The 11114-nt window shown below is 33.0% G+C and overlaps 4 protein-coding genes across 4 annotated transcripts; 2 read left to right on the forward strand and 2 right to left on the reverse strand.

The window, feature by feature from the left end:
- Window position 1: 1 nt before the first annotated feature.
- On the reverse strand, window positions 2-2719 carry LOC120775899 (pyridoxal phosphate phosphatase). The gene is made up of 5 exons (XM_040106290.1): window positions 2555-2719; window positions 1739-1844; window positions 1117-1277; window positions 923-1057; window positions 2-851 (listed from the first exon to the last, which is right to left on the reverse strand). Exons 1-5 carry the CDS (start codon window positions 2561-2563, stop codon window positions 288-290), a joined length of 975 nt encoding a protein of 324 aa, XP_039962224.1. The 5' UTR covers window positions 2564-2719; the 3' UTR covers window positions 2-287.
- Window positions 2720-4589: 1870 nt separating this feature from the next.
- On the forward strand, window positions 4590-6123 carry LOC120775244. Its single transcript, XM_040105324.1, has one exon. The coding sequence runs from the start codon at window positions 4849-4851 to the stop codon at window positions 5830-5832; it is 984 nt and encodes a 327-aa protein (XP_039961258.1). The 5' UTR covers window positions 4590-4848; the 3' UTR covers window positions 5833-6123.
- Window positions 6124-6159: 36 nt separating this feature from the next.
- Window positions 6160-7721, reverse strand: LOC120775246 (AH receptor-interacting protein). Its single transcript, XM_040105326.1, has 3 exons — window positions 7354-7721; window positions 6948-7297; window positions 6160-6866 (listed from the first exon to the last, which is right to left on the reverse strand). Exons 1-3 carry the CDS (start codon window positions 7615-7617, stop codon window positions 6524-6526), a joined length of 957 nt encoding a protein of 318 aa, XP_039961260.1. The 5' UTR covers window positions 7618-7721; the 3' UTR covers window positions 6160-6523.
- A 262-nt stretch (window positions 7722-7983) lies between these two features.
- LOC120775971 lies at window positions 7984-9982 on the forward strand. The gene is made up of 7 exons (XM_040106392.1): window positions 7984-8107; window positions 8325-8489; window positions 8556-8625; window positions 8684-8763; window positions 8819-9001; window positions 9065-9151; window positions 9217-9982. The coding sequence occupies exons 1-7, from the start codon at window positions 8102-8104 to the stop codon at window positions 9811-9813; spliced, it is 1188 nt and encodes a 395-aa protein (XP_039962326.1). The 5' UTR covers window positions 7984-8101; the 3' UTR covers window positions 9814-9982.
- Window positions 9983-11114: the final 1132 nt, after the last annotated feature.

Below are 11114 nucleotides of genomic sequence, written 5' to 3' on the forward strand. Positions count from 1 at the left end.
CAAGCTTTTTGAAACCAACTTGTTTTATAAAATGGAAACGCAATAAATTTGAAAAGTATATTTGAGTTTCATAACAATTCTAACAGCCCTATTTTCATGCCCTCACAAAAGTCACCAACCTCACTACAGTGATGTTTCTCACTATAGTGAGGGTTACCTTATTCTGGCGAAAATTCAAAAGCTCAAATGCTCACTATTAACTTAACTGACAATTCATTAGTATTCATTAGGGCGGTTCTCATAATTAAAATAACTTTTTTATATAATATAAACTTTTTAAATCCACCCTACTGTTTATAACAAAAAACTTCTCCCCCTTCCGCCTTCTTCAAATCTTTCAAAAATTCAATGAAATCCCCCATACTGTCAGCATAGTAATCTGGTATATGAACTGGATCAGTTTCCGCTAGCATTTTCTCTAAATTACAACCACCGCTCAGCACAAGCAGCGTCTGGAAGCCGCATTGCGAGCCAAAGCCAACATCCTGCTCCAACATATCGCCAATCATAAGCACGCGCTTCCTCTCCTTTATACCAAAACTCTTCAACATCATCTCCGCCAATTCCTTGCCCGGCTTGCCTAACGTAATGAGACGCTTCTTACTGGAATCGGCGATGATTTGCGCAAACGAACAGGGCCCTATGATATCCACGCCCTTGGCGAATGGTAAAAACTTGTCGCTGGCGCCCAAAATCAGTATGCAATCCGGGTGACGCAGGAAAAGGTGTGCGCGTATGAGATTCAACGAGGACATATTGAAGTCAACATCAAGTATAACGGCGCGCACAGGCTCGCCGCTGAAGATATGATTGGCTAACTCGCTGTAAGTTTCCTTAATGATTTTCAAAGGCTGGTATAGAGGGAAAATATTGCTTAAGTAAAACAAAAAATAAGTTTCTCTTTATACAAGCGGGCGCTTACACCAAAAATGAATTCATAGCCCGCCTCGCGTAGACTGTTCTTGAAATTGTCGGTTGCCATAACGTAGATGAGCCCTTTGAAGTGAATACTATCGAGATATTGCACAACACTCTTGGCGGGATACACGAATTCGCTCTAAAAAATATATAGAACAGCATAAAAATATCTAAAATAGATGTTAGTCGTTGACGAACCGCATTAAATTCGATGCCAAGCTCTTTGAAACGTTGTGCATATTCACTCATGGTTCGCACGCCGTTATTGGTTACGAAACTGAATTTTTTACCAGCATCCGCGAGTGCTTTGAACCCTTCCGCAGCACGTGGAATGTACTCATCACGCGCCCAAACTACACCTATGGATGAGGGGGAATTGTAAGTGATTAAATTACACTAGTTTACAGCCCAAAAGATGTAATCTGTAAAATTGTGGCTTATCAGCTTATCTCGAAAATTCACACAATTTTTTCTGAAATAAATTGAAGAATGGTGAATCGAACAAACAACTGATTTAAGTCGCAGAAACTGATATAATAAGTTAAAATAACGGGTGATTATTCCTCTTTTGATACAATTACAGTTGCAGGGCACAAATACAGTTAAACAAATTGAAATGGAAATTATTATTATAATGCGAATTTGAAATATATATTGACAAATAACGTTAGTTTTTTTTATGTAAGCAATTTTGACATTTTCATTTGCATATTTTTTACATTTTTTAACGCGTGACAAAGAAATTGTGTTGATTTTCGGTTTCAGCGAATGCTCTGGTTCTTATAAAAATCATAAGTTACTGACAAATTTCAATTCTTACCATCTACATCGGAGAAAATGCGATCAAATGAATTCAAGAATTCACGTTTTTCTTTTGCATTTAATTTCAGAATATGTTTTGCGGTTTTTCGAGTAGTCTCTCCTTTCTAAAATAACAAATGTTAGTGCATATTATTAATTTAAATTTTTTTGCTCAAAATATTTTTTTTTGTTTAAATTAAAAAAAACATATATTGTTTTAGTATATATTATAAATAGTTTTGTGTTTTTGTGTAGTATTTTATGTATTTTTATTCATTTTTTTTGTATTTTTATTTTTTTATTTTTATATCGTCTACTCATTAATAATATGATAAACTGCACTCACATGTATTTACACGTAATTATTTTTATATTTGTACTAAAAAAAAAGAATTTTTTAAATTTTCCTCAAAGCAAATAATCCACAAAAGTTATTTTGCTAATAAGTACAGTTATAAATATTACCAGATACCTTACCACGTAATAAAGATACGCTTATCTATAATTATTTTGGACAGGTGTGTACATATGTAACGTAAAAATTTACATAACTGTATCTTTTAAGCTTCTTAACTAAATTCTGGCAAGTCAGAAAAAATTAGACTTTTTTATAAAAACATGCATACTTATATATGAAAAATAAAAATAACACACTTGTTTATCTTGTACTATAAGCTAGCAATAATATTTATAGAAGTGCAAATAGCTGCTTTAATTAATAAATTTTTAAGGAATTAAATTTATTTGCCACGTGCTGTACATTGCTTTTATCACCACCTCAATAAAGTTCCCACATACTACCGACACTTAAAAAAAACATTGAAAATGTATTTACCTTAGACATGGTGTATTTGTTGATTAATTTTAATTTTTAAGTCGTTTTCTTTGATTTCGATGTAACAACCGCACTTTTGTTCTAATCACCGCTATTTTATCAACTGCACTAAAGTCGCAGCATTAAAACGCTGATTTACAGCGCCAAAGAGACACTTACATTTGATTAAAACCTATTTACATCAAATGGTTTACACATATTTATAGTTTACATACATTTAGATTATAAGTCAGGTGTGTCAGACGAGTGTATCCTATTACAAATGCGCTGATATCTACGCTATTACTAAATATATATCACATTTGTCTATATACATATGTATGCATTTGTTTATTAAAACTTACTCCTTTGTTTTTTGATTAATTTCTCATAAGTTTTAAGCAAAATTATATTTCGTATTTTATTTTGCGTACGTAGCACATATAAATTTACAAATTTTAGTATTACAAAACACTAAAAAAAAATTAAAAACATCAATGCTCAGCCTAAAGTGAATAAGCCAAGTGAGATTTATTTTCTGCAAGCGCATACATAAATATGTACATACTTGTATTTATCAATAAATTTATATTGCAGCTTTGACAAACGCACACGCGCAAAAACGTCTTTCACATTTTAATAGAAATTGATATTATTCACCTCATTAAGTAAAAGTATTAATTACAAAAGTAGGGAAACATTTACTTGTAACTTACGCCGCAACTCATGTGTAAAAAATTATATATATATACAAGTACATACGTAAAGCAAAGCCTGCATATAAACACATACACATAAATAATGTATATAACATGTGTGCAAGCATGAATATGCATTTTAAATACTGTTTATATGCACTTTATCTGAAAATACCATATTGATAATGTAAATATTTGCATTTAACTTGTGCTTAGCGAAGAGTTTAAAGACCGCAAGTCACTTTGCATATTCGATTATTTGGCTTCTTCTGCTTGCACTTATTGTCGCGCTTCTTTTTGTAAGAATTTCTGCCGCAAAAATGGAGAAAAAGTTGAAATTCAATATAAGCAAACTATAAATAAAATAAAAGTGTACACTGGTCTGGATTAATGCAAATTTAGATACACATACATGCGTATATAAATAAAAGTACATCTTTTAAGTAATCGCCATTACTAAATTATGTAATATTTGCTTTGCTGAAAACTTTATTGACGAATATTTACCGAAATTTGAGCACCTTGAGATTCAGTCCATGACTTTTTATTCTTACAAAAAAAAGTTTGCACTGTACTCTTAACTTTATCGCTTTATGAGCAAATAAACATGCATATTTAAATAAACTCAATATTAAATTTACAACCGAATTGACACACTGTCTTGCATATTTTTTATTTATCGGTAAATATAAGGTTAAACATGTCACAATCGCTTTATTCCCAAACTTGCTGCTATAAATTATATTTTATTGAAAGATGCATAATTAACATTGCGTATGTTGCTGAATGTAAATTTACATATAAAATCTATTAAAAGTTATAAATGAACTAGCTACCTATGCTTTTTATATATTTCTACGCAAATTTAAGTATACTTGTTTTGTTTTTCTTAGTTTACCTATCAAATTAAATTTATATAGAGACTTCAACTAAATAACCACCATCTGCAAGCTTTACAAAACATATAGTTATATACACAGATTGTATTATTATTATGTTACACCATATATAAACTTTAACGCTTTCCAACAACATCCTTTAAAATTGAATTATGCCGGAAATTGAATTATCTAAACCTAAACTCAGCTGATTTAGAGTGCATTCACAATAGTTAATAGACAAACAAAAACTTTTGTATTGCAAAACACAACAACAGGAGCTAAAATATTTCAATAAAGCCTGAGGAAATCTATAACACGTTTTTTAATAAACGCTATTAATTCAACTCTTTTCAACATATTTTATTTTCGCCCAAAATATATAGTTGAAATGAATTTGTAATTATAATTCAAAGCACTACTCTGAACCTCCCCTTAACAAGCAGCTGACACGTAAAAACAACAAATACAATCATTCGTATTGGTTGTTGTTTTGCTGATTGTTGTTTTGAGAGCGATTTTATTCGAATTAAAATACTTAAGCAAATAAACATTTTGTGTCAGTAAAATAAATATAAATAATTATAATTTTGTGTCAAATTCGTTAAACATATAGCAAGAGCACGTTATAATTTCAAAGTAAGATTTCGTTTGCATCAATCGCAAACCGAAAAATCAATAGATCAAAGTTCTTTGACGAAGCGCCGTACAGCTTATAACTACATAAACATATATTAACATGGGAGCTGAGCATTCCCAGCAACGAGCGGAGGCAGATGGACGAGAAATATTTGAGAGTGATTTAAAAATCACACTTGGCAATGCAAGGCAATCACATAGTGCCACACCCACTGGTAGCACAAAACGACGTAGTGGACGACAAAGCACAAGCAGCGCTGGCTCCAATCGTGGCAGTAAACATATCGTTGAAACAGTAACAGCAACTGCATCTCCTACTACCTCTGTAGAGCTTAGTCGACCACCTTCGCCACCGCTGAGTGTATGCTCTGACTTGCCTTACGTTTCTTATACAGATCGTCCTATAGGTGACTCACCGAAAATTCGAAATAAACCGCATAGTCGTCACCAACAAGCGAACAGTATAAATCGCAGTGCAGGTATACGCAAGTCTTTCGGCACGGGTGCTACACCAAAGCGTCCGCAATCTACTTCTGGTACAATAGTGATTGTTAAACCAGGCGCGCGTGACGCAGACTACGATGCGGATGCAGATTTGACGCGTTTGCGTAACATTCCACAATTCCTACCTGTATTACGTGATTCCATAACAACAGCTGCCTTCACACGAGATCAGGAAGTGTTGGAGCGTTTGAATGCGCAACATTTAGTGAATATTTGTAGTCGCATGCAAACACATTTAAATCTTTGCGCCACACAAGTAACTCAAGAACAAAATCATCTTGTGGAACGTACAAAAGTTGTTAGCAATTCCATAACAACATTGTTTGCTTCATTTGTGGACATGCAGAAAACGTATGCCGCTTATGCCGAACAATTCTCCAAGGTGCGTACTATATCACAACAACTGAGTCGGTGTAACTCCTTGCTACATGACAATATTGCAAATTTGGAAGCTATAAATAATTTTCTCGATGTTGAAGATCGTTTGGAGCCTTTCATTTGGCGCACAGATGATGGTAAGCAGCGTGGTGAAGCGGAAGGTGCCCCTGGTGGAGGTAGTGGGCGACTGACGCGTATGTAATGCGTTTGAGCGAATGCTAGTCGCTAATTGTTCTTTCGCATACACGTTAGCGCTGTTCTGGCAAAACGATCTAATCTGGAAAAGCAATATTTTCTTTTCTCAGGTATAAAATCGTTATCATTGTTGTTATGACTTTAACCGTGGGATTATAGTTTTGATTAGGGTCGAATGTGTAGTTTGAATTAAGTTTTTGTTATGTTTAAGAGGTATGTGATGTAAATATAAATACAAGATAAATCTTGTAATTTCTAATTGTTGTAAGATATTAATTTAAAAATACTAATCTTCAAGGTTTACTGTTTATTATAAATAAATAAGAGGATAGAATAATAAAATAATTACATACATTTATTTATTTATACATAGTTCCTCAGTTAGTTGATTAAGTACTAATTACATTAATACACAAATACATACATATATTTATACACATAATACTCGTGTATGTTTCAATCACTATTTGAAATAAAATAACAAGTACTACTATCTAAAGCTACTCTAGACTCATTTCACACGTAAACTATCAGCAGCATTTTGTGTTACCAGCTTTTTGCATTTAGAGACATTAGTACCCTTGTTAATAATACATTTACTGTTGAGAGCTGTCGAATATAGCAACGCTTTCACAACAGAAAACAACGTGGACATTCATGTATTACACAAAAAATATTCACCTATTATATTAGATAAATTAAAAAAGCTTTTGTAGGCGCAATTTATCCTCAGCATCACGTTTACGTTGCTCCGCATCGATTGCTTGTAGTTCTTTATTCACGACAGCTGTCAATGTTGGATCTAGTTCGGCTGCTTTGAGGAAATCACTACGTGCCTCTGTTGGATTCCAAGCACCAGCATGTGCTTTAGCTCGGCGAAACAGTGCTTTAACATTGTCTTTATCTAAATCCAATACCTCAGTACAATGCTCTATAACCGCATAGTAATCGCGATCTAATAGACGACATTGGGCATAATTCAATAGCAATGGCACTTTGATAGCGGCTAAAGCCAACCACTCCACATCGTGCGGTTTTTCTCTGCAAGAAAAAAATTTGTTAGAAATACAAAACATATACATATATATATACATAAATTGTAATAAGTTTGCAGTTACGCACTTTGTCATAAGCTGTTCAATCATGCCGACAGCTTTGCGGTAGCACTCCTCTGCTTCTTTATAATTTCTTTCTTTGTAAAAATTATTGCCCTTTTCACGCAATGCCTCTTGTGCATTCATCTTTTCCTCATCGTTCATTTGCCAAAGGTCTTTTTCATAATTTTTCGGCTGCTCGATAGAAAATAACTCGATGATAAATTCCAAATCACTTGGTTTGGAGATCAACTCATCGAGATCCGTATAGCCAATACCTTCATTTTGTAGGGTCATAGCACAACAGTGTCGGCGCTGTTCTACCTTTTTAGACACGTCTCGTAATACTTTCGATATGAAAGGATATTGGGTGACCAGCTATATATGATGTTATTAGTAAGAGCCAAGTTAACTGTAGGTAGTACACTACTCACCGTTTTGTGCACTGTAAATTTGGCAACTTCGTTGAGTGCCATCTTTTGTACTATAACTTCCCAAACCTCCAATTTAAACTTCTTACCGAGCACCAATTCCATTGGTTGGCCCATTTTTCGGCTGTCGTCCAGTGTGCAGCCATCGTCAACTCTTTTAGTCTGAAAGTGAAATTTGACTCGTGTGCCCGGTTTGAGTGGTACATATTCTTTACCAGGATGTACAGTGTGTTTGGTAATTAAGGCGTCGTCAAAAGCTGGTGACATGTTTATTTGTTTAGAAATTGAAAGTAAATATTAAAGTTTTAAAGATTTATAGAATTGTTGTACTGTTATTTGATAAGAAACAAATGCTGCTTCTATATCGGCTGGAAGTTCACAATGGCACCTATAAGCAAAAATATTAAACAGATATCTTTTAATCTTTTTTGGGAATATATTTTTCAATAAAAAAGTAACGACAATTACATACAAGCTAATTGTTATAAAGAATTTGCTTGCAAACATAAATAACTGTAAAATTCTATTGTTAAGATATATGTAATAATTAAGAAGTTATTTTCGTACCATTCAGATTAAGCAACCCTGTGTAAGCCGTGTTGTCGAAGTGCGTAAAAAAGTTCATCAGCTGTGCGCATTGGTCGTACAAAATTATTAAAATACTTATTTGTAACAAAAGGAACGTTTGTTTAATCAAAAAAGTATAATTATTTAATTACCGCTAGTTTAAGTAAGCTTATTTCCAAGTCAAATGGCGGTAAGTAAAAAAGTTTCTAGGTTTGTCTAACTTCAAAAACACTTCCAGTGCACAAAGCACTTCCTTTAATGCCGCACGGAAAGCAATCCATCTTTTTTTTAAATGCCGCTTTTTTTAGACGTTAAACCGCCAAATATTACCTTCCGACTATAAATCATACTTTTTTTGCTATATGTTAGAAATTTAAATCTATCAATTCCCAATTTGTTCCTTATAGATTCGCACCAAAGATCAACTGGCAGTGCTCTTGAAGCTAATTGAAGTCAACAAGGTAGGTTTAACACGCAGAAACTTGAGTATCCGGCAAAGAATATGGCAGGTTATAACACAAAAGCTCAACGAAATGCAAGGTGCCGAGAAAGACGTTGAAGGTTGGAAGCGGGTAAACTAACAAACACATTCACTTTTGTTACAATTTATTTAAATAACGCGATCTTTATTATAATAGAGCTACAATTCTTGGCGTTTGAATGCGGGTAAATATTACGAGGAAGAGATTGAGCGGATTATAAAAGATGGTAAAATCGAAGATATTTGAAATTAGTACAGTGAGATCATTTTATTATTGTATTACAGTCGCGGATGATGACTATTTCATTATAAATGTAACAGAGGATGATATGTCTAGTGATACTACTTACGATGAGACTGCCACTGTAAGTTGATATGATAAATGCAATTAAGTTTATTAAACCAAAAATCGCTAAACAGTACTTAGATCCGAAAGACCGTCAGTTGACTCTACTACACGAACTTGTTAGTAAACAAAGGCTCTTATTTATCAACACCGCGGAAGATGACGAACCACTGAGGCAGCGTCTCTGGCAAAATATAGCAGACGAGTTGAATAATATACCAGACGGCGTTAAATTGCCTAAGGAAGAGTGGCAAAAGGTTAAAAATAACATCAATTCTATGTTTTTGCAATGGCAGCTTGAATTTTTTAATTGATTTCAGCACGTTGATTTGCGGCAATATACTGTGCCGCGTGGGAGGAAAAGAAAACACTTTCGAAAGCCACCAGCAAAAGAGAAAAACAACGAGGTTAGTAATAAATGCTTTGATTACTTGACTTATGCCTAATAACATACTTTATACGATTCGAGCAGCTCGATGTTTCAGAAAATGTCAAAATACCTGCTTCATACGAAAGCGCTTACGAAGAGTATATAGTTGAAGATTTTCCAACTATGGACAAACCATCTACAACAATAACAGAAGATCAGCACAAACAAAATGTTGTGCATGTGAATGACGTCCTTGCGGAAATTGACGATACCGATGACAACACTGATGATATTATTAATCTACTAAATGCACAAGACGATAGCAATAATATTGGCGAACATTTTCCTTTCGACATTGACGATGTCGAAGGAGACGATTACCTTGACAATGCGGAGAGTGTAAATGAAGCAACAGCGACATACGACGCAAGCAAAGACAAACGCGCCAGAGTGACACCAATAGTGAAATCCTTTAAATTTTCAAATCGTATCGTAAACGGTGTGGAGCAATTAAAGGATGACGTCAAGGAAACAAAAGTTATGCTCAAACAAACAACAAATCTGCTGAATCGTGTATGCAATATTATGGAAGAAAGTAATAAGAAACAAGATGAGACAAATGCGCTGCTGAAGCGAAATGGGCAAATGCTGAAAATTTTAGTGGAATATAAATGTGGCATGCGAAAAGTGAAAAAATGAGCAATTGAAGGAGATTAAGTGGAAAAGTTAGAAGAAAAAATTAAACCTTTATAAAGTGTATATATTACGTTGCAACAGCCTCGGTTTTTGACTTAAATGTGTATTGGAAAAGGTAGTTGGCAGCAGAAAACATGACTTTTGTAAGAAATTAGTAGGAGTTAAGAGAAAAGTGAAAACAATGCAATAAATTTTAATAAACGCGAAAAAAATTATTAAATATTTATAAAATGGTGCAGAGTTGGAATTTTTGACTTAAAAGTGTATAGTAAAAGGCAGTTGAAAGGAAAACATGAGTTTCGTAAAAAAAAGAGGAGGGGCTAAGAGAAAAATGAAAATAATGCAATAAATTTTAATAAACGCGAAAAAAATTATTGAATATTTATAAAATGGTGCAGAGTTGGGATTTTTGACCCAAATATGCATTGTAAAAATACATATTGCCGTTTTCATTACTTGCATTGCTGATTAAAAACAAATTTATACTTTTTTATGTAAGTATGTATGTATATATATTTTTTGTATATTTCCACTGCTGCTCTGTATTTAGATTTACGAATTCAAAGCTGATTCCGCTAACAAACTCCTAGTTTATGCATTTTTTTAATGCTTTAGTACAATTAAATGTAATAAATTTATGTCATATGTAGTTTAATATCATAAAGTCACAATTTGATGTAATATTTATTATTTTTAGGCATTACACTACATACATAGTTCAACAGTTACATCAGTAGGACATATACTTATATACATATATGTAAACTGTATTTATTGTTTGTAAACGATTTCCTTTGTTTGTTTTAAAATTTAAAAATGTATACATATGTATGTATGCGTAATTATATATTTTGCTTAAATATTCATTACTAAATATTTTTTTTAATTAAATTCTGTTTTTTTTTTTTTTTAAATTTTATAAATAACGCTCACAGAGTTTGTCTGCCTCAACGCTTGTGTATATAATTTATAAATGACTAGTAAAACAACCACATGCGTCGAACACGCAATTGAAAAGTACATATTATAAGTAAATAATGTCTAGGTAGTCAATTATTTTGCATTGTAGCTCACTTATTATAGTAAGTAAGATATACTTTATATTTTCATACAATTTGGTACGCATAAAAATAGATTTAGCATTTATAATGTATGCACAAACTGACAATGCTTATGCTTAGTGGCGCCTAAACTGTGCTTCCAGCATAAAAATGCGTTTACACAGAGAACTTTAGTTAATAAAATGTCATCTATTGGCAATTTATTGTGCCAATTTGTAAAATTAATTAAAGAATTAACACAAA

The sequence above is a fragment of the Bactrocera tryoni genome, chromosome 4 (genome assembly GCF_016617805.1).
Source record: "Bactrocera tryoni isolate S06 chromosome 4, CSIRO_BtryS06_freeze2, whole genome shotgun sequence".
NCBI lineage: Eukaryota > Metazoa > Arthropoda > Insecta > Diptera > Tephritidae > Bactrocera > Bactrocera tryoni.

Coding starts and splice junctions, on each gene's coding strand:
- LOC120775899 (XM_040106290.1), bottom strand. Junction 1,058..1,116: donor TTGGCATCGAATTTAATGCG/GTTCGTCAACGA, acceptor TATATTTTTTAG/AGCGAATTCGTGTATCCCGC. Junction 852..922: donor GCTATGAATTCATTTTTGGT/GTAAGCGCCCGC, acceptor CCTCTATACCAG/CCTTTGAAAATCATTAAGGA.
- LOC120775244 (XM_040105324.1), top strand. CDS start 4,849: ATGGGAGCTGAGCATTCCCAGCAACGAGCGGAGGCAGATGGACGAGAA.
- LOC120775246 (XM_040105326.1), bottom strand. CDS start 7,617: ATGTCACCAGCTTTTGACGACGCCTTAATTACCAAACACACTGTACAT. Junction 7,298..7,353: donor AATTTACAGTGCACAAAACG/GTGAGTAGTGTA, acceptor CATCATATATAG/CTGGTCACCCAATATCCTTT. Junction 6,867..6,947: donor ATTGAACAGCTTATGACAAA/GTGCGTAACTGC, acceptor TTTTTCTTGCAG/AGAAAAACCGCACGATGTGG.
- LOC120775971 (XM_040106392.1), top strand. Junction 8,764..8,818: donor CTTACGATGAGACTGCCACT/GTAAGTTGATAT, acceptor ATCGCTAAACAG/TACTTAGATCCGAAAGACCG. Junction 9,152..9,216: donor CAAAAGAGAAAAACAACGAG/GTTAGTAATAAA, acceptor CGATTCGAGCAG/CTCGATGTTTCAGAAAATGT.